This window comes from Salmo salar, chromosome 13, assembly GCF_965601325.2.
Source record: "Salmo salar chromosome 13, fSalSal1, whole genome shotgun sequence".
In the NCBI taxonomy this organism is placed as follows: Eukaryota; Metazoa; Chordata; class Actinopteri; order Salmoniformes; family Salmonidae; genus Salmo; species Salmo salar.
The window spans coordinates 34,610,229-34,632,245 of NC_138303.1; the positions used below are offsets into that span (position 1 = coordinate 34,610,229).

The 22,017-nt window shown below is 42.4% G+C and overlaps 3 protein-coding genes across 4 annotated transcripts in view; 1 reads left to right on the plus strand and 2 right to left on the minus strand.

Moving 5' to 3' along the window:
• The first annotated feature begins 336 nt into the window (after window positions 1-336).
• ct077 (CT077 protein) lies at window positions 337-1,461 on the plus strand. Its single transcript, NM_001141455.2, is given in 1 exon segment — window positions 337-1,461. A coding segment is annotated over 1 exon segment (204 nt). The 5' UTR covers window positions 337-413; the 3' UTR covers window positions 618-1,461.
• Window positions 1,462-3,800: 2,339 nt separating this feature from the next.
• On the minus strand, window positions 3,801-12,401 carry tgm2a (transglutaminase 2, C polypeptide A). The gene is made up of 13 exons (XM_014135480.3): window positions 12,286-12,401; window positions 11,734-11,916; window positions 10,544-10,771; window positions 10,331-10,449; window positions 10,055-10,183; window positions 9,764-9,941; window positions 7,476-7,605; window positions 7,277-7,380; window positions 6,531-6,773; window positions 6,166-6,441; window positions 5,910-6,070; window positions 4,566-4,702; window positions 3,801-4,296 (listed from the first exon to the last, which is right to left on the minus strand). The coding sequence occupies exons 1-13, from the start codon at window positions 12,293-12,295 to the stop codon at window positions 4,149-4,151; spliced, it is 2,046 nt and encodes a 681-aa protein (XP_013990955.1). The 5' UTR covers window positions 12,296-12,401; the 3' UTR covers window positions 3,801-4,148.
• Window positions 12,402-12,644: 243 nt separating this feature from the next.
• LOC106566904 (pleckstrin homology domain-containing family G member 4B) overlaps window positions 12,645-22,017 on the minus strand; it is a 29,185-nt gene continuing 19,812 nt past the window's right edge. Inside the window, exons 14-24 of one of the 2 annotated variants that reach the window (XM_014135477.3) lie at window positions 21,062-22,011; window positions 19,013-19,262; window positions 18,770-18,859; window positions 18,435-18,659; window positions 18,084-18,254; window positions 17,670-17,847; window positions 17,328-17,444; window positions 16,970-17,224; window positions 14,928-15,175; window positions 14,711-14,768; window positions 12,645-14,608 (exon numbers count right to left, since the gene is read on the minus strand). In XM_014135477.3, the coding sequence (XP_013990952.1) occupies window positions 14,727-14,768; window positions 14,928-15,175; window positions 16,970-17,224; window positions 17,328-17,444; window positions 17,670-17,847; window positions 18,084-18,254; window positions 18,435-18,659; window positions 18,770-18,859; window positions 19,013-19,262; window positions 21,062-22,011 (2,526 nt within the window). In that variant the 3' untranslated portion in view covers window positions 12,645-14,608; window positions 14,711-14,726. Of the gene's footprint in view, window positions 14,609-14,710; window positions 14,805-14,927; window positions 15,176-16,969; window positions 17,225-17,327; window positions 17,445-17,669; window positions 17,848-18,083; window positions 18,255-18,434; window positions 18,660-18,769; window positions 18,860-19,012; window positions 19,263-21,061; window positions 22,012-22,017 lie in introns of both variants that reach the window. The other variant, XM_014135476.3, reaches the window with a different exon arrangement.

Genomic DNA, 22,017 nt, shown 5'->3' on the forward strand with positions numbered 1-22,017 from the left:
ACTAGTATCCTAGAGTAGCTAGAGAGAAAACAAAGCCAGTGAATAGGTTAGCTAACTCGCTAGGCTAACGCTATCTAGCTAGGACTTTCTAGATGGCTATTTGTAAATAGATACTATAACGTTAACGTTAGATAGCGAGGTAAACACGTTTACTAGATTGCGAACTCATTAATGTAAAGGCGATTGCATAATTTAACACGTTTTTGTAGGTAGTTAAATTAAGGAAGACTCGAGAAGCATGGACAAACAGACGTTTGGGTAGTTAACGTTAGGGTGTTTCATGCATAACATTAGCAGGTTGCATGGCTAACTGGCTGGAACTTTGTTTTTGATGACATTGCTAGTTTCCTTAGTTAACGTCCAAGAAACAGTTGTGGGGTGAGGCATATCAAAGAGAGACCTCTGGGCACATCATGTCATCATTTTCTGAGTCTGCGTTGGAGAAGAAGCTTTCGGAGCTCAGCAACTCTCAGCAGAGCGTTCAGACGCTGTCTCTGTGGATCATTCATCATCGCAAACACTCGTCGCTCATCGTCAAAGTATGGCACAGAGAACTGAAGAAAGGTGAGAGAACTTATGAATGTTGCCACCTCGACAATATTGTCTACCACAGCTAGTTACACACGGAAACGTTAATGTCACTTGAAGTATGCCAAACACTTATTTAGTTTGTCTACTTTCTGTATTTGTCTATCAGCAAAAAGCAGCAGGAAGTTGACTTTCCTTTATCTTGCCAATGACGTGATTCAAAACAGCAAGAAGAAAGGTCCAGAGTTCGCCAAAGACTTTGAGACGGTCCTTGTTGATGCTTGCTCTCATGTTGCAAGGTATGTGGTCTGGGATGATACAGTTTCAGAGCTAAACTTTTCTCTTGCACTGAAATGTACCGTAAAGAGACTTGTGCTGCAGGCCTATGTTTTAGTATACCATGTTTGCATTGGAGGGTTGGCCTAGCTACATCAGTAAGACATTAACCTACTTCTAAACATTGGTAAGTGGAGTACACTGCTACTGCTACAGCAGTATAACAAGACCATAACCAAGAGAATCAAATAAGTTATTGAGTTGCTTGGCTAGGGAGAGTTGAATATCATGATGAATCACTCTTTTTCTCTCTCTCTCCCTCAGAGAGGCTGATGATGGCTGTAGAAGGCCCATGGACAGGCTGCTCACTATCTGGCAGGAGCGCAGCCTCTACAAGGTAGAGTTCATCCAGCAGCTGAAGCTCGCCATCGAAGACTCTAACAGCCCCCAACACCAACCCACAGGTACAGTCAGTCCCCTAGGTTATCACTGATGTAGCAGTTCAGCTTTACTAAATTACTTACTGGTGACAGCATGTTTCCTATATATATGTGTGTGTGTATATGTGTGTATTTGGATGTCAGAATTCCCACGCAACATCAACTTCCAATTGGTTGTTTTTGTATAAATCTGTGGTATTTCTTACAGAAGAGAAGAAGGCCCCTAAACGGACCTATCAGAAAATCCAGGAGCTGGAAGAAGAGGAAGAAGATGATGACTACAGGGGCCACATGTCCCCACAGGATTCAGACATCTCAGGGCCACAGCTGGTAGACAGAACTAACACAACGCCATATGTCTTTAGCCCATTCACTAGTGCTTTGCTTATTACACTGCAATGTGACAGCTTTTCACACTAGTTGTAATTATCTCCCAACTCTCCACTAGGTGTCAGTGATCCATAGATGTCCAATGGACTCATGATTTGGAAAATTCTCGTTTTTGTACTTTGGTTGTGAATTGTGTTTTAGAAACATTCTCCAGATTGAAAATTGGAGATTGATACCCAGAGTTTTGGTATTCACACACCCTTCACTTCTTCCCCCATTCTCCCCTCAGACGGAGGAGCTGGTCAAAGCCCTGCAGGACCTAGAGAATGCTGCCTCGGGTGATGCTGCTGTGCGCCAGAAGATCGCCTCTCTGCCACAGGAGGTGCAGGATGTGTCCCTGCTGGAGAAGATCACTGGTAAGTCCTGAGGGAGTCTTCATGCTATCTGGAGCACAGGTGAACTTTTGTCCCCGCCTATCTCCAAACTCAATGTGTATTGTAGGCCTAGGGATTATTTTTTTTCAAACTTAAATTTGGTGAATTAAATAGTTTTCGATATTGTCCTTAAGGCAACATTCCACCCTGTTTGACTTGACTCACCCTGTCCCTATAGATAAGGAGGCAGCTGATAAACTGTCCAAGACGGTGGACGAGGCCTGTCTACTGCTGGCTGAGTATAACGGACGTCTGGCTGCTGAGCTGGAGGACAGGAGGCAGCTGGCGCGCATGCTGACAGAGTACATCGGTAGCCAGAAGGAAGCCCTCACCGAGAGGGAGAAGAAACTGGAGGCATGTCTAAACCATCTAAATCACTGTTTTACTTTTCTCTTGTTACAAACAAGCAATTAGAATGTGGAAATATTTATGTTCCCATTATCAAATTACAGCAGCTTTGTAATTTACTTGGCTTCTTTAGAAGAAGTATGCAGTGAACCCATCTGAACTGTGTACCATTTGACATCAGTAGCATTCTTTGTATTGCAGGAGTTCAAACAGAAGCTGGCACGGGTCACCCAGGTGCGCAAGGACCTCAAGTCCCACATCCAGAGCCTGCCTGACCTCTCTCTGCTGCCCAATGTGACGGGAGGTCTGGCCCCTCTACCCTCTGCTGGAGACCTGTTCTCCACCGACTGAGCTCCCTGCCACACTCTACCTCTTGCCAGGGCACACACTGTTGAACCTACTGAACCCTAGGGAGAGACTCAGAGGGACAGTGGAAGCTTGGGGACATCCCTGGTGGGAGAGACAATGGTTGTTGACGATTCCGTTCCACCAGCTTGGACAAATATCTCCTGTTTGTTTTTATTCTGAATGCCAGTCGAACGCCAGCTAACTGATTCTGCGTTGGAAAGAAGAGAAGTGTTGGCCATCAGCCAATCCCCATTTTTCTGCGTTGTTTTTGTGCTCGTATGGTGGGATGGTGGCTCACACACCCACTAGATCTTTGTGAAGAGATGCATCTCATTTATTTTAATGGCTTTAAAGTTGGTTGATTTTGTAATGTTGGGGGGGGGGGGGGGGTGTTTTTCTATGTAGGTTATATTTTGGTTGTGACATTATTTTCATCTTCCATAATTCCAGCTCAACACCGAACAGTATCCTTCTTTTCAGGTCTGTCATCAAACATGTTTTGAATTGTCATGCATACCAATCGTCAGTCCATACCATTACAACCATGCGGTAGTTTTTCTCAATCCAATGTGAAATATTTTAGCCCTCAGACATGTGGTTGATAGAAGTTATTAGAGCAAACTTGGGGCAGATGGAGACACTGACTTACACGTGTCCATAAAATGGTCTTTGATGAGTTCTGCTCTTTCCCAGATGATTGCATCACTTGGTACAAGTGTCAAACTAACTAGCAGACTGATGCTTTTCAGGACTATGCTTGGCCTCCAATTATTCAGACTTGACAGAGTAGCAGAATCTGAACTGCTTCATGGTTAATTCTGTCACTGCTGCAGTCCTTCCTTCCTCAGGTGTCAATCGTTAACTCAGTTTTACAATGGTTGACAATGGTTGACAATCTGATTTCTGTGATCTCTTTAGTTTGGATTATGGATCCTGGGAGATAAGTGCTTGCCAATGTTACAGAATGTAATAGGACATCTGCCCCAACTAATGATGTTTTGCAGATGATGTATTAAAGCGGTAGTTTTTCAGTAATAAAACAAATCCATGGATACAAATAAAATTGAACAATTGGAAAAAAAGCTGTCCAGACTGGTTTATAATGTGACATTGATACACTGAGTCTGTTTATATTTTTACCAGTGTCTTCCGACAGGTGGCTTTACACAACACTTGTCTCTGATTCAGTTCAGACAGATTTGTTGCTATCTGATGTAAAACAATGGAGTTTCACAGCATTTACAAATGATGTAAAAAGGTCATTCACATTTCTGTGAAACAAATCAAATATTTGTATTTCGTGAATAATTACAAATGCTCATCTAAGTGCTCCAGCATGCAAATGTACAAATGTCATCAAATACCGCAAGGCAGTGCAATTGAAATGTGGCAAATCTCTTTTAAAAACAAATCATGGCATTAGTGTCATTGGCTGTTATATTATTCATTCCTTTATCTCAATGTTCAAGTATCCCTTGATGTTGCTCAGCTTGTCACTGTCGAAGTCTACCGTTAGGGTCCTGGACCCGATGCTAGTAGGTGAGAATTCCACTGTGTACTTGGCCTCTTGTTTTGGACCCACCGTTCCAACACTGCAGGGAGAATGGAGAGAACAGGAAGGTCATGAGAGGGAATGGATACAGTGACGTAGGCAGAGAGCCGAGTTTACTCGTAGGCTATATGAGAGGAGCTCTAGTATTTTTCAATGTGAGAAGGATATGTGACCTTGAAGTGAGTTTACAATCATGCGTACTACAACTGTACTGTACTTCCATATTTGGAGATTGTTTGCTGACTAGTGGTTAAAAAAGCTATCAAGCTAATATTGAACAGATCCAGTGTGTCAGCACTGTTTGTATACTTCTGTATGAGGATTTTTCCATCTGTGAGGCCGGCTCCCATCACACTGAAGAAGCAGTTCTGCAGGGGTTCTGGTAGAGGGTTCTCTAGTGAGATTTGTGCAGACAGCTTCTGGTTTACTCTGGGTTCTCCCAAGAGCTGCAGGAGAACATGTTAGACATGCTGATTATACCCTCTCTGAATACCTACACTACCGTTCAAAAGTTTGGGGTCACTTAGAAATGTCCTTGTTTTTGAAAGAAAAGCACATTTTTGTTCATTAAAATAACATCAAAGTGATCAGAAATACAGTGTAGACATTGTTAATGTTGTAAATGACTAATGTAGCTGGAAACGGCAGATTTTTTTATGGAATATCTACATAGGCGTACAGATGCTGGCCTTCTAGGCATAGTTCCTCTGTCCAGTGTCCGTTCTTTTGCCCATCTTAATCTTTTATTTTTATTGGCCAGTCTGAGATATGGCTTTTTCTTCGCAACTCAGCCTAGAAGGCCAGGATCCCGGAGTCGCCTCTTCACTGTTGACGTTGAGACTGGTGTTTTGTTGGTATTATTTAATGAAATTGCCAGTTGAAGACTTGTGAGGCGTCTGCTTCTCAAACTAGACACTCTAATGTAATTGTCCTCTTGCTCAGTTGTGCACCAGGGCCTCCCACTCCTCTTTCTATTCTGGTTAGAGCCAGTGTGTGCTGTTCTGTGAAGGGAGTAGTACACAGCGTTGTACGATATCTTCAGTTTCTTGGCAATTTCTCGCATGGAATAGCCTTCATTTCTCAGAACAAGAATAGACTGATGAGTTTCAGAAGATAGTTCTTTGTTCCTGGGCATTTTGAGCCTGTAATTGAACCCACAAATGCTGATGCTTCAGATGCTCAGCTAGTCTAATGGCCAGTTTTATTGCTTCTTTAATTAGAACAACAGTTTTCAGCTGTGCTAACATAATTGCGAAAGGTTTTTCTAATGATCAATTAGCCTTTTAAAATTATAAACTTGGATTAGGTAACACAACGTGCCATTGAAACACAGGAGTGATGGTTGCTGATAATGGGCCTCTGCGCCTATGTAGATATTCCATAAAAAATCTGCTGTTTCCAGCTACAATAGTCATTTACAACATTAACAATGTCTACACTGTATTTCTGATCAATTTGATGTTATTTTAATTGACACTTTTTTTGCTTTTTTTTCAAAAAGAAGGACATTTCTAAGTGACCCCAAACTTTTGAACGGTAATGTAAATATTACACTAAAAGTAATCAACTTTATCTGAGGAAAGGAAACATTTTGAATGATTTGATTTAACATCCCAATTTCTACAAAGAATTGGTAAAGAAAATAACCAATACCTTAATGGCTATATCTGGGTTCTCCAGCACAATGGTCCTCTTTGCCTTGTGGAATTCCCTGGGACTTGATTCGATGACAATAAGAACCAATTGAATCAGCCTATCTGACGTTATGGTGTCACCATAGTCAACATACTCCAGTCTTAAGGGAAGGCGCTTCTCTACAGATCAGAAGACAGCAGGGTCAGGAAAACATACATTCCATGTTTCTGGCTAATACTGTAGATGGCACGAAGTAAAACGAATGAAACCTGACCTTTTCCAGTGGGAACCTCCATGGTTAAGTCTTCAATAAATCCACAATTGGCACCTGGTTTGCCATCATAGGACACAATTCGGGCATAAAACATAACACGACACGTCTTGTCAGCCTCTGTGTTGTTTGCGATGACTGCAAACACATCAAAATCCGCCCCAATGTCCATGTCAGGGGACACCTTGATCTTCACCTTCAGGCCTGGTTCCTGTCCTTTCTGCTGGAGCTCATTGTGATGCTTGGCTCTCTCATAGACCTCTCTCTCTTGCAAAGAACCTGAAAGCCACCAGAAGTTATAATGCAGCTCTAGCACAGATTTACAAAGACTAGTCTGATGTTATGTGTCCTGCAGACATGTGGCCTACCTTCAGGGTGCTTGTATAGGTGTGTGATGTCGTGCCTCTCGTCACTGCCCACAGCCTTGGTGCTAATAAAGTGCCCCACCTCCATGGACGATCCCCCCATCTTTACCATCCTGCCATTGGTCAGCTTCACATACTCAACCACGTCAGCGTTGACCTCAGCAAACACAAACGGGGCGTCGTACTTCAGGTTTAGTTCCCCCTCTTTAATGGCTTTCAGAGGGACAGGGCCACAGCAGAACACTCCTGTCAGATAGAATAACCAAGGACATGGAGTGGGTTGTTGTACTGCACTGCCTCCTTGACAAGCTGTCAACTGAGTTCAAACTTAAAATGTGATCATGTTACCGCGCATTGAAAATTGCTGTGAGAGTACATGCCAGACAAAGTAACACATCATAAAACGTTTCCCTTTCAACAATTGTCTCTGGATATCTGTGAAGATAGGCCTACATCAGACTACCATGCATCTTAACTGGTTGCACCTTACATTAAATGAGTTGATGTAGATAGTGTAACAAGTGACCTAGATACTCCCAGCTGAGTGGATTAATACCTAGTAACAGGCATATCACACAGATAGTATCGCATTCTAAGACACCTAAGAGGCCTGTGCTTAGAGTGTGAATTAATTCATTACTTGCTTTGGCCGTGATAATAGTACTAGCTTAATCTATGAAGCATTTTCATACACACAGTGATGTCTGACTTGAAATATAACTTTTGTGCATTAACATTTGCAGGATCACCTTCACTCTTTTCTTGTGGTGTGGGGTCACTTGCTTGCCAGCCATCATAGCCTGCATCAAGATCAGGACGAGCCATCCAATTATCTACCCACACGTGGAAGTTCCTGAGACAAAGTGTATAATACAGGTACATTGTAACATTGTTTCACAATCATATAGAGCATTTTTGTTTCAGTAGCGCTTATAGTATTATTCTCACCATACTGAATCATCAGATATATCATTTCCATCCTCATCATACAGGAACTCAATCAGTAGGTTGCTGTTCGTGTCATGAGCGGATCCAAAGTTAGTAACCACTCGACACGGGATACCCAGAGCACGAGAAACTTGTGGACAGAAGAAGTCACACATCAGCACCTTCCTATCACTTGGCACTTAAAGAAAGGCATTGAAGATATTACAAGTAGCTGCAGATTACAGTCCTGACAGTTTCCATTGAAGCCATGCACTATAAATAATCTTGTTAAAGGGCTTGCCTCATAACCAGACAAAATATGTATTCTAGTACTTGCAGCTTCAAGACAAATATATACATTCACTATTTTATGTACAGTACCAGTCAAAAGTTTGGACACACCTACTCATTCAAGGGTTTTTCTTTATTTTTGCTATTTTCTACATTGTAGAATAATAGTGAAGACATCAAAACTATGAAATAACACATATGGAATTATGTAGTAACCAAAAAAGTGTTAAACAAATCAAAATAGATTTTAGATTTTAGATTCTTCAAAGTAGCTACCCTTTACCTTGATGACAGCTTTGCACACTCTTGGCATTCTCTCAACCAACTTCATGAGGTAGTTGACCTGGAATGCATTTCAATTAAAAAGTGTGCCTTGTTAAAAGTTCATTTGTGGAATTTCTTTCCTTCTTAAAACCTGTTAGGGCTAGGGGGCAGTATTGACACGGCTGGATAAAAAACATACCCGATTTAATCTGGTTACCACTCCTACCCAGTAACTAGAATATGCATATACTTATTACATATGGATAGAAAACACCCTAAAGTTTCTAAAACTGTTTGAATGGTGTCTGTGAGTATAACAGAACTCAAATGGCAGGTCAAAACCTGAGAGATTCCTTTACAGGAAGTGGCCTGTCTGACCATTTCTTGAACTTCTTTTCCATCTCTATCTTTTACTAAGGATCTCTGCTCTAACGTGACACTTCCTACGTCGTCCATAGGCGCTCAGAGCCCGGGAAAAACCTGAATGTCGTCATCCCAGCCCCAGGCTGAAACACATTATCGCCTTTCTCAAGTGGCCGATCAAGGGACTCTGGGCTTAGGCGCATGACCCGACCGTCCCCGCCTTTTTTCCTCTGTTTGCCGAAAAGGAGATTCCCTGTCGGAATATTATCGCTTTTCTACGAGAAAAATGGCGTAAAAATTGATTTTAAACAGCGGTTGACATGCTTCGAAGTACGGTAATGGAATATTTAGAATTTTTTTGTCACGAATTGCGCCATGCACGCGACCCTTCTTTACCATTTCGGATAGTGTCTGGAACGCACGAACAAAACGCCGCTATTCGGATATAACGATGGATTATTTTGGACCAAACCAACATTTGTTATTGAAGTAGCAGTCCTGGGAGTGCATTCTGACGAAGACAACAAAAGGTAATCAAACTTTTATAATAGTAAATATGATTATGGTGAGTGCTAAACTTGCCGGGTGTCTAAATAGCTAGCCCGTGATGCCTGGGCTATGTACTTAGAATATTGCAAAATGTGCTTTCACCAAAAAGCTATTTTAAAATCGGACATATCGAGTGCATAGAGGAGGTCTGTATCTGTAATTCTTAAAATAATTGTTATGCTTTTTGTGAACGTTTATCGTGAGTAATTTAGTAAAATGTTAGCGAATTCCCCGGAAGTTTGCGGGGGGTATGCTAGTTCTGAACGTCACATGCTAATGTAAAAAGCTGGTTTTTGATATAAATATGAACTTGATTGAACAAAACATGCCTGTATTGTATAACATAATGTCCTAGGGTTGTCATCTGATGAAGATCATCAAAGGTGAGTGCTGCATTTAGCTGTCTTCTGGGTTTTTGTGACATTATATGCTAGCTTGAAAAATGGGTGTCTGATTATTTCTGGCTTGGTACTCTGCTGACATAATCTAATGTTTTGCTTTCGTTGGAAAGCCTTTTTGAAATCGGACAGTGTGGTTAGATTAACGAGAGTCTTGTCTTTAAATAGCTGTAAAATAGTCATATGTTTGAGAAATTGAAGTAATAGGATTTTTAAGGTTTTGAAAATCGCGCCACAGGCTTCAAGTGGCTGTTACGTAGGTGGGACGAATTCGTCCCGCCTAGCCCATAGAGGTTAATGCATTTGAGCCAATCGGTTGTGTTGTGACAAGGTAGTGGTGGTATACAGAATATAGCCCTATTTTTGACTGGTACTGAATTTGTTGCTTCGCCATTGAAAAAATCCCATAAACAATGGAACTGAACAAAGTTATTTTTCTTTTACCTGTGCATGCTACTGCAGCAAACACCCAACACTGGCCATAGCGAACCCTCTGGCAGCAGTTATCAGCCCACTGATGTAGTATGGCAACACTGTCTGTCCAGTGAGAGGGTCTCACGCCATCATCATAGTCACCTGACCAGTTCCCCACTAGCACACCTTTGTCATCATTACTGTTGATCTGACACACAAGGATAAAATCATAACTTTCTTATATTGATGTATTGCAGTCAATAGTGCCTGATGTTTAGTCTGAGCACAGCCATATCCTGGTACTTCAGTGCTCACACTTACCATGGCACTGATCACCCTAGTCACATAAACTGGGTTTCTCCTTCCAGAACAGTCTGCATCGGCATCTGACGAGTATTTAGGATTCTCATCCAGAAGTTTCAGACAGATGTCCAGCATCCCAGGCTCAAACTACAGAGGGAGAACCGGAAGACAGGGATAAATATACATTCATCCTGGCTTGTCATACTGTACATAGTTCAACTAATTCAGATTCCAATTATGCATGCTACATGTACATTATATAATGTATTATTCTGTGGAAGCACCACAACATACCTGGCCAAATGTCCATGGGGAAGCTTTGATTCGTTTTGTTGTGCCTTTGTAGATGAGACCAGCCTGGGATAACACATACTCCTGCCTATCTCTCTCTTCCTCCATGTATACTGCATCCTCTGTAGCCAAGAAAAATAGACAAGCAGATTACAGACGAGATCTGTTACAGAGCTCCCTGGTCTAATGATAGTGCAAAGAAACACTCTGACTTACTGGCACACCAGGGATTGAACAGCAGTACAAACTCCCCCAGTTTGACTTTCTGGCCCTGGTCCAAGGTCAAGGAGTACAGTCCAATGGGGACATCAGGAGGGGAGGACACAGACAGAGAGACTACATTCCCAGGAGGACTAGTAGTGGACGCACTCCAGGCTGTCTTTGATGCGGAGTCAGTCAGGCTGAAGGTAGACTTGGTGCCTGATTGCTCTTTAGGTAACGGCCCTGTTGAAAGACATAAATTAGAATTATGCCTTTAGGACAAGTCACCTGTAGACACTGAGGAAAATAAGAAACCGAAGAGATGATTCCCCTCGATGCCGTAGACATTCAGTAGGGTCTGAAATTATTGACACTTGTGTCATTTCACCTCAAAAAGCACAAGAAAGAGGATTTGACAGATAGTTGGAGAATCCTTGCTTGAAAATTCAGTATTTTGTCAGCAAAACTGTATGTATGTGAATTTACATTAATGTATATGAATTTACATTTACAGTGGGGTCCGAAATGATTGACACCCTTGATAAAGACGAGCAAAAATGATATAATAAATCATACAAATACTGAGCTGTATTGTATGCTAAAATAAATTGGGAAATTATATGATTTTATACTAAGACTGCTGAGAGAATTGCTGAGAGAAAGAGATTTTGTTTAACAATAAATACTTTTTTTCTCAAAAAGGTCGGTGTAAAAATTATTGACACCCTAGTTTTCAATCCCTTTCAATACCTCACCTTGCGGGGATAATGGCACTGAGCCTGTTTCTAAATTGTTTTATGAGTTGGAGAACACATTGGGAAGGTTTGAGGACTTTATCAACTGAATCCTTTAAGACTTTATTACAGAATCTTTCCAGATCCTTGATATCCTTCGTCTGCTCTTATGGACTGCCCTCTTCAATTCAAACCAAAGGTGTTCAATGGGTTCGGAGAGTCCGGAGACTGAGATGGCCATTGCTAATTTTAATATGAATCCTATAAATTAAAATGGGCAACTTGAAATATTAGAAAGATTTATTATATCATTTTTGCTCGTCTTTATCAAGGGTGTCAATAATTTCAGACCCCACTGTAAATGTAAATTCATATACATGAATATAAATTCATATACATACAGCTTTGCTGACAATATACTGAATGTTCCAATCCTAATGAGGTCTTTGTATTGTGTCCACAGTACTGTACCATTCTCTACTATGAGCCTGAAGGTGCTGACGCCTGCTTGGAACTGACTCCCAGATCTGAGGTGCAAAGTGATGGTAAAGGGCAGGCCCCTTCTAACTATCAGCCGGTCAAGCCCATTCTGGTCAGTGTGGTGGGTAGTATTGTTGATCCTACTCTCCAAATCGCATCGCTCTATATCCAAGGCTGTGAAATAAGTCAATTAAAAACACATTTCAATCTCATCAAGACCATTTTCCTAAGTAATAATGTATAGTATAACAGGTAAAAATGTGGATTACTAACAAGCAGTGATTTGTATCCCTTTCAAACTCTTATATTACTTATTCATCTATGTTAATCAGCAACAGGTTCCCAAATGTCAAGCTTATTTTCTGCTGATAGTATTTCTTAGCCAAAATATGTCATTTCAATTGTTTAACAACCTGTCCACCAACCTGTCAAACTTGGAGGGCTTCCATGAGTAAAACACAGACAAAGACGTTGAAGAACCACAGTACATTTTGATTTATCTATACAACATAGATACACACTAAAGAAACATTGTTATTTTACCTTGATCCATTACTTTAGATAATGCCGGGTGTTCCTGGTCGGGCCGTTAGAACGCATGCTTTATGATGGCTGTAATGTCAGCTCAGGGATATTTGTAGCATGTGTAACATGACCACGTTGTCTGTCAGGCCACATCCCCCTTAAAGCTGTTATAGTCACGTTGTTCCTTCCCCCAAATTATTAAATGTGGCTTGCATTACATAAAGATGGAATTGTAAACTGTAGGTTTGTAAATTCAGCCTATGGTATAGCGTGCTATATGTAACAATGACTCACACAGACCTGACACTTGCATGGTGGTCTATAAATACTTTACAATAGTTTTCTACTAATCTTCAGATAAAATAACAACAAACACATTTTTGCATAAACCTTTTATGTCATTATTGTTTTTTGTAACATATATTAATATCATAGACAGAGGTTATAATTAAATGACAACCCACATTTAAATAAATAATATCTCAATGCGTCATTTTTATACTCATGTTATGTGCACTGACATTGCAGTTGACCCATGTTTGACTTTTCAGGACAGTGGAGGGGAGCTGGTAGAGGAGCGTTCAGTTCAGCAGGGTAGCCTACACCACTGGTTCCCAACTCTGGTCCTGGAATACCACCAACAGCACACATTTGTGTTGTAGCCCCGGACAAACATACAGTAACTGATTCAACTCATTGAGGGTCTGATCATTAGTTGACAAGCTAAATCAGGTGTGCTAAAAAAATGTCTGTAGTTGGAGGTACTGGAGGACCGGAGTTGGGAATCACTTGCCTACACAACAGTGTTGTTAATTATCTGATACAGACAGTTTAACCGATAGCTATGTGCTGACCAAAAGGACTATGCTCGGTCAGTCAGGTCACAAGGTTTAGTCATGACCTATGACCTTTTGAGGTGGCAAGTTTCATTTTCCAGTGAACGAAGTTGTTCCCATTTCTTCTAATTGCACAACATAAGGGTGAGTTGCAGTTCAAACTAGCTGCTGGAGAAATACAGGCAAAGTCCTCAATTGTCTACAAAAAATGGCATTGATCCTATAAAAAATAGCTTTGCAGTGAGAATCATTGCATTGAGCAGGATATAAAAAAACATTAAAAAAAAAGAAAAAAGAAAGAAAAAGGGAAATGTGGACAATGAACAAAACTAACATTGGTAACAGTGGTTTCAAAGAATGTCACACCATATTAACATTTAAAAAGGAAGCAAAGTTGCTCATTCATTTTTCTAATAAAAGAAAAGAAAGAAGTCAATAATGTACATATTTTATAATGACAGTATTGTAAAATAAAATGTTGACTGAACCGGATAATAGTCAGTCAGAAGTTGGTGGCTTCTGATGATGCCAGACGGACCCTCACATAATTGCCAGTTAGTGGTGTTTGCACTTTCCAGAGATTATATTCACAGAGCTTTCTGTCCAAATGGAAAAAATAGATTAAGGCCGGGGTTTAATCTGATCGCAATTTCTCCGCAATGCATGTTTGAAAAGCAATATTCCCGTGTTCACAGAGACCACATTCACGGTAAACGCTGCATATGTTGGCTCAATCCGAAATTCCCTTAAATGGTGCATTGTCCAAATCCGCCTTTTGGATTGAATCCCGGCCTATGTATATTGCTGCTTCTCTGCTTTCCCACCTGTCAGTGGGCTTATTTTGACCCTGGATAATTGATCCCAAATCTATTTACCTGTCTGGACAGCAAATCATGTCTAAGCATGCCACTGACAAGTTGCCCTGAACCTGCAGAGAAAACTGATGGGGACAAGACTGTTGTTTCTTTCGCCAGTTGTTTGAGTTTGACAATGTCTACATTGTTATTATAAACAGTGTTAAATGTGTGTAAAAATGTGGTAATCAAGAGAGTCAACATCACATGGGAAGGATGTGATCAGCTCCAAAGAAATTTGCAACATTGAAATTCATAGCTGAGATTTCAATCATATTACAAGAAAAAAGGAAGTCAGTTCTATGAGCCAATGATGTCAAACGCATAGTCATTCAGTTAAAGCAGTAGCTGATAAAGGTTGTTCAAGTAGTTTTATCAGATGAGTGGACACCCTTTAATCACAGTCCATCAGGTGTTCATTTTCAGGATATTTCAGCTAGACTATTCCAGATACGGTAGCTCTTTAAAAACAAAAGTGACTTTCTCTCCAGTGCTTGTCAACTAGAGGTCTACTGTATCTGTTATCAAAAGCGTTTTTAATTCGAACCTTCTTCGTGCCAGGATGGTCAGCTTGACAGCACTCCATCATCACTCCTCAGAGATCCACAGGACGTTCTCAGTAGGCTGCACCATCAATCTGACTGGATGAAACTATCAGGAAGAAAATCAATCCCATAATAAGTTAAATGACTACATTGCACAGCTATGCCCCGTATATGGCAATGAAAAGTACTGTATTTGGTTTCAACTCACCCGTTGAATCCACAGGTTAAACTTCTGTTGATTTTCCTATAGCAACCATTTCTTTGCCCTGTGAAGAAAGTACTGGCCGTCGGTTTTCTTTGATCTTCATAGAGATGGAATATACATAATGTAACTAAATTCATACATTTGAAAATGTGCAGTGTAATTTATATGAAGGTTTACAATTAGATCCAATTACTGGCTTGATCACATCATTTCACCACACCTTTTGTAGGCTCTGAGGAGCAGCCAGCACTGGTGGTTTGGGAGAGATGGAGGGCTTCTTCCTGATGGTAGCAGGTGAGCTGTTCTTTCTGAGGCTGGGTGCTGCTGTTCTCTGGCTGACATGGGACTGGGAACTCTGGGACGTGACAGATGACGAGTCCTCCACCTCTCCACCAATAGCAGAGAGGCAGCTGCGTTCCAAGCTTATGAACACACTGGTACTCTCACCTGACGAATCTGTGCAGCCCACTGGAATATCAACAGAAAGGTATGTAGATATGGCATCACTCAGGTTTGACACATGCTTGCACATATAGTGCCTTGCAAAAGTATTCATCCCCTTGGTGTTTTTCCTATTTTGTTGTATAACAACCTGTAATTTAAATAGATTTTTATTTGGATTTCATGTAACGGACATACACAAAATAGTCCAAATTGATGAAGTGAAATGAAATGAATTACTTAAAAAATAAAAATATAATTAAAATAAAAACGGAAAAGTGGTGCGTGCATATGTATTCATCCCAGTTGCTACGAAGCCCCTGAATAAGATCTGGTGCAACCAATTACCTTCAGAAGTCACATCATTTGTTAAATAAATTCCCCCTGTGTGCAATCTAAGTGTCACATGATCTGTCACATGATTTCAGTATATATACACCTGTTCTGAAAAGCCCCAGGGTCTGCAACACCACTAAGTAAGGAGCACCACCAAGCAAGCGGGCACCATGAAGACCAAGGAGCTTTCCAAACAGGTCAGGGACAAAGTTGTGGAGAAGAACAGATCAGGGTTGGGTTATAAAAAAATATCTGAAACTTTGAACATCCCACGGAGCATCATTAAATCCATTATTAAAAAATGGAAAGAATATGGCACCACAACAAACCTGCCAAGAGAGGGCCGCCCACCAAAACTAACAGACCAGGCAAGGAAGACATTAATCAGAGAGGCAACAAAGAGACCAAAGATAACCCTGAAAGAGCTGCAAAGCTCCACAGTGGAGATTGGAGTATCTGTACATAGGACCACTTTTAGCCGTACACTCCACAGAGATGGGCTTTACGGAAGAGTGGACAGAAGATAAAGCCATTGCTTAAAGAAAAAAATAAGCAAACATGTTTGGTGTTCGCCAAAAGGCATGTAGGAGACTCCCCAAACATATAGAAGAAGGTACTCTGGTCTGATGAGACTAAAATTGAGCTTTTTGGCCATCAAGGAAGATGCTATGTCTGGCGCAAACCCAACACTTCTCATCACCCCGATAACATCATCCCCACAGTGAAGCATGGTGGTAGCAGCATCATGCTGTGGGGATGTTTTTCATCGACAGGGACTTGGAAACTGGTCAGAATTGAAGGAATGATGGATTGTGCTAAATACAGGGAAATTCTTGAGGGAAACCTGTTTCAGTCTTCCAGAGATTTGAGACTGGGACAGAGGTTCACCTTCCAGCAGGACAATGACCCTAAGCATACTGCTAAAGCAGCACTCGAGTGGTTTAAGGGGAAACATTTAAATGTATTGGAATGACCTAGTCAAAGCCCAGACCTCAATCCAATTGAGAATATGTGGTATGACTTAAAGATTGCTGTACACCAGCATAACCCATCCAACTTGAAGGAGCTGGAGTAGTGTTGCCTTGAAGAATGGGCAAAAATCCCAGTGGCTAGATGTGCCAAGCTTATAGAGACATACCCCAAGAGACTTGCAACTATAATTGCTGCAAAAGGTGGCTCTACAAAGTATTGACTTTGGAGGGGTGAATAGTTATGCACTCTCAAGTTTTCACATTTTTTGTGTTATTTCTTGTTGTACAAGAAAAAATATTTTGCATCTTCAAAGTGGTAGGCATGTTGTGTAAATGAAATGATACAAACCCCCCAAAAAATCTATTTTAATTCCAGGTTATAAGGCAACAAAATAGGAAAAATTCCAAGGTGGGTGAATACTTTCGCAAGCCACTGTATCAAGAGTAAAGTACTGTATGTCTGTTAGTTTTAGTCTGTAGTCATCATGTACCATCCAAGAACAAGAAAACTCACTGAGATGAAGGTTTTGTTTCTGGTGATTATGATGATTACTGAGGTCCTCTTCCGTCACAGTCGCCGGGAAAGAATAAACAATATGATTGGCCTCCCCACCTTGTGTCTGGTTGCCAGGGTAACCAACCGGAGGTAAAGAACCTCGTCCAGAGGAGGAAGATGAGTGGCTGCAGGAGGTAGAGGCACTACTGCCTGAACCAATGGAGTTGGGCCGGAGATATTCAAGATCTGTTTGTAGACAAGACGGCACCGGGGCTGACAAAGGAAAGAGACAATTCAGTCAGTGAGTACATTACGCATTGTGTTGTTAGTTCATGAGTATGGGACTTGGGACTTGCCTGTGGACTTTATACAGTACCTCTTCCTACCAGGACACAGTTGACAGCCCTGTCACAGATTGCTGCCTCACTAGGCTGGATGTCCATGAAAGGTTTCCTCCCCATCCCATTGAACACCCTCTCCTGCATCCGCAGGTCTACAACACACCAAACACACTCTAACACATTTTACCAAAACATCAGTAAGATGTATTTGTTCACAATTGCACCCCCCAAAGAACATAGATCAATAATTACAGACAGAGGTCGGCTAGAGGAACAAACAAATAAAGTCTATGACTTAAAAATCCCATTTCAAGTAGACAGTTGATAAAAGCCAATGAATAGCGATTGACAGGGCATATACAGAATGGAGGATTAACCTCTGCTGTAGGCAGCTTGTTCCCAGAGAATCTGCTCCAGGTCTCTGGTCCAAGACCTTTTCACCTCTGCCCTGTCAGCCTTCAGAGTGTACGTGTCCTGGGACTTCCTCCTACGGATCCAGATCTCAAAACACAGACCACTCTCTCCAGAGTTATGTGTCATCCCGATATCAGACGTCTAGACAAAAACAGAAGTGAAAGAAAGACTAAAGAAAGAAAGACTAAATAAATACTGATTTCTGTTAGCAATTTCAACATAAGGGCTGGATGATTTGGTCTTTGTTTCGCAAACATAAAGGCCGGTAAGATTGCATTATTTATGTTGAACAATGAAAACAATAAAAAATATTTATTCTGAAAATGGGGTCCTTTACGGTTGTTCATGTAAAAAAGTTATTTATATTGTATACACACTTTGAAAGACTGTTTGTAGATGTACACATCATTGCCCACGTCTGTCTTCTTGGTTTTGCTGAAGAGAATGAGATCCTGGAAGAGGAAGATATGACGGAAGCACTTCTTCTTCCTGAAGAACACGATAAACTCATCCTGGCGAATCAGCTGGCCCTGCTCCTTCAGGTTCACCTGGAGGGGTAGGAATGGAGAAAAAGACATCCATGTTTTTCCTGAAAATCCTTGATACTGTTTATACAGTAATAGGCGATCATTTTCCCCTTATACGCCCACATTTCCCTCACATTTAGACAGCTGTTCATAAGTTACACATTATTTTGGAGATTGTTATGATTTCGTTGGTAAACTTACGTCACAGTCCTGGATGGCGTCCATGGTGAGGAGGTCATTGCCATGACGCATCTGGAAGCGGATCACATCGGCTGCAGCCTGGAGCTCTTCCCTGTCCCTGTCTCTCTGAGGCCCACATACCCCCAGCATGTCCTGCAGCAGCAGGCTGTACTTACTGATCCTCTGGATGGGCCTCAGCAGGTAGGAGGACAGGTCCATGTGGTCCCCCAGCTCCTGCTGCTTCCTCTGGAGTGGGAGGAGATGGCACAGAAAATTGGTCACAGGAGGGATGGAGAGAGCATTGATAGGAATTGACCATTGATCTTTGACATTGAGCATTGATGGGAGTGCCTCACCTTAAAGATGTCATGGCGATGGTGAAGGATTAAGGCATCTGACTGAGGCTTGTTCTTACTGTAGAGAGCATAAAGGCCTAAACTTTCTCTCTGCATATAGGGGGGAGAGTTTACAGTCACAACAGGAATATTCAAGGTATCAACTTCAGTAGCAAATTCAACAAATCAACAGAGTTATAGAACTCAAGCTTAACATGTAGAAAATGTGAATTAAGAGACATGAGCAGGTGAACTGTAACTCACGTGTCTTAGGAAGCAACGAGCCACTCCTAAGGGTTCTGTCTGACAGGCCTCCAGCTCCCTGAGGAAGAAATGGCCGTGGAAGTCATACAGCTTCTCCAGGTTTCCAAATATCACTCCACGTTTGCCCCGCAGGTCCTGGGGCACGTCAGTCCTCTCCAGTAGGGGGAGGTAATGCATCAGGATGTAGCCCAGGGAACGCACATACTCCCTCTCTGTTAACAGCAGCTCCTCCATGATCCTCTGCAGCTTCCTTCAGAGATACAGTGGGGAGAACAAGTATTTGATACACTGCCGATTTTGCAGGTTTTCCTACTTACAAAGCATGTAGAGGTCTGTAATTTTTATCATAGGTACACTTCAACTGTGAGAGACGGAATCTACAACAAAAATCCAGAAAATCACATTGTATGATTTTTAAGTAATTCATTTGCATTTTATTGCATGACATAAGTATTTGATCACCTACCAACCATTAAGAATTCCGGCTCTCACAGACCTGTTTGTTTTTCTTTAAGAAGCCCTCCTGTTCTCCACTCATTACTTGTATTAACTGCACCTGTTTGAACTCCTTACCTGTATAAAAGACACCTGTCCACACACTCAATCAAACAGACTCCAACCTCTCCACAATGGCCAAGACCAGAGAGCTGTGTAAGGACATCAGGGGTAAAATTGTAGACCTGCACAAGGCTGGGATGGGCTACAGGACAATAGGCAAGCAGCTTGGTGAGAAGGCAACAACTGGTGGCGCAATTATTAGAAAATGGAAGAAGTTCAAGATGACGGTCAATCACCCTCGGTCTGGTGCTCCATGCAAGATCTCACCTCGTGGGGCATCAATGATCATGAGGAAGGTGAGGGATCAGCCCAGAACTACACAGCAGGACCTGGTCAATGACCTGAAGAGAGCTGGGACCACAGTCTCAAAGAAAACCATTAGTAACACACTACGCCGTCATGGATTAAAATCCTGCAACGCACGCAAGGTCCCCCTGCTCAAGCCAGCGCATGTCCAGGCCCGTCTGAAGTTTGCCAATGACCATCTGGATGATCCAGAGGAGGAATGGGAGAAGGTCATGTGGTCTGATGAGACAAAAACAGAGCTTTTTGGTCTAAACTCCTCTCGCCGTGTTTGGAGGAAGAAGAAGGATGAGTACAACCCCAAGAACACCATCCCAACCATGAAGTATGGAGGTGGAAACATTATTCTTTGGGGATGCTTTTCTGCAAAGGGGACAGGACAACTGCACCGTATTGAGGGGAGGATGGATGGGGCCATGTATCGCGAGATCTTGGCCAACAACCTCCTTCACTCAGTAAGAGCATTGAAGATGGGTCGTGGCTGGGTCTTCCAGCATGACAATGATCCGAAACACACAGCCAGGGCAACTAAGGAGTGGCTCTGTAAGAAGCATCTCAAGGTCCTGGAGTGGCCTAGCCAGTCTCCAGACCTGAACCCAATAGAAAATCTTTGGAGGGAGCTGAAAGTCCGTATTGCCCAGCGACAGCCCCGAAACCTGAAGGATCTGGAGAAGGTCTGTATGGAGGAGTGGGCCAAAATCCCTGCTGCAGTGTGTGCAAACCTGGTCAAGAACTACAGGAAACGTATGATCTCTGTAATTGCAAACAAAGGTTTCTGTACCAAATATTAAGTTCTGCTTTTCTGATGTATCAAATACTTATGTCATGCAATAAAATGCAAATGAATTACTTAAAAATCATACAATGTGATTTTCTGGATTTGTTTTAGATTCCATCTCTCACAGTTGAAGTGTACCTATGATAAAAATTACAGACCTCTACATGCTCTGTAAGTAGGAAAACCTGCAAAATCGGCAGTGTATCAAATACTTGTTCTCCTCACTGTATAAAGTTACACCAACAACACAGCCAAACACAAGCTCTCATGTTCAGTCCTCTGAAAAAATAATGCATGTCTGTAATGTACCTGTGCCACTTCAGTGCAAGCTTAGAGACAGAAAAAGCACAGAAGGATAAAAATACATTGAGTCGTTCTAAGGTGAAGGTCTTGCTCAATTAGTAACTCACATAACACTGCCAGCGTTCTCCTCTGGACTTGCCAGAGATGTTGTTCCCTCACACCTTCTCACTGATGAGCTAGTATTCCTTGAAGAGGCCTTCTCTGCCCCCTCTTGGCCACTACAGGACTCTGCTGAGCAGAAGCTGCCATGCCGTGAGATCTGGAACTTCTGAGCAGCCTGCAGGATCCGGCAGGAGGGTTGCCCGTGGGAGCAGGACGGTGTCTGGACCCGAGCCTCAGACTGACTGGACATGGTGGTCGCACACGAGTCCTCGCTCATGGACCGGCCCAGGCCCCCACGTTTCCATGGGAACCACTCACAGCCCACCGTCTGTGAGTCTGCAAGGGTGGCGGCCTCTCTTCTCCTCCCTCGACAAGCCTCTCTCCTGCTGGGCTCCCTCTCCGCTCTCCTAATGGATTTGATACGGGGAGAGGCCTGCACGGTGGTGGCCTTTGACCCTTTACAAGGTCTGCTATTCTGAGGCTTGAAGTTGATATTACAGCAGGTCACAGAGTTGTTCCTGCTCTCCAAGTTCCCATGATACCTTTCCACCATAGAGCCTGTTGGGGGATTGTACCAGTGTGGTGGACCAGGTCTGGGCAGTAACAGAGCTCTATCATGATGAGTCACTGTCTGAGCTGTGGCCTGATCCTCACCATGTCTACGTTGTTCATACCAGGAGCCTGTGTTCCACAAGGCCCTCTCCACATCCTGTAGTCTCTCCTCCAGTTGCTGCCTAACCTCCTGACACTTGAGCCAGGCTACGTTCCACACCCGCATGCCCCTGGAGCCCCTCAGAGCACACGCCTGGGCCTTCACCTCCTGGAAGCGATCTGGGGAGAACTGGACAAAGCTCTCCTGGTACATCTGGAGTGTAGAGATATCATCCGTCTCTGGGTGTCTGCCAACCTGCTCCTGGCCCAGGTATTGTCTGCAGTCTTTGGCCAGTTCAGTAGCCTGGAA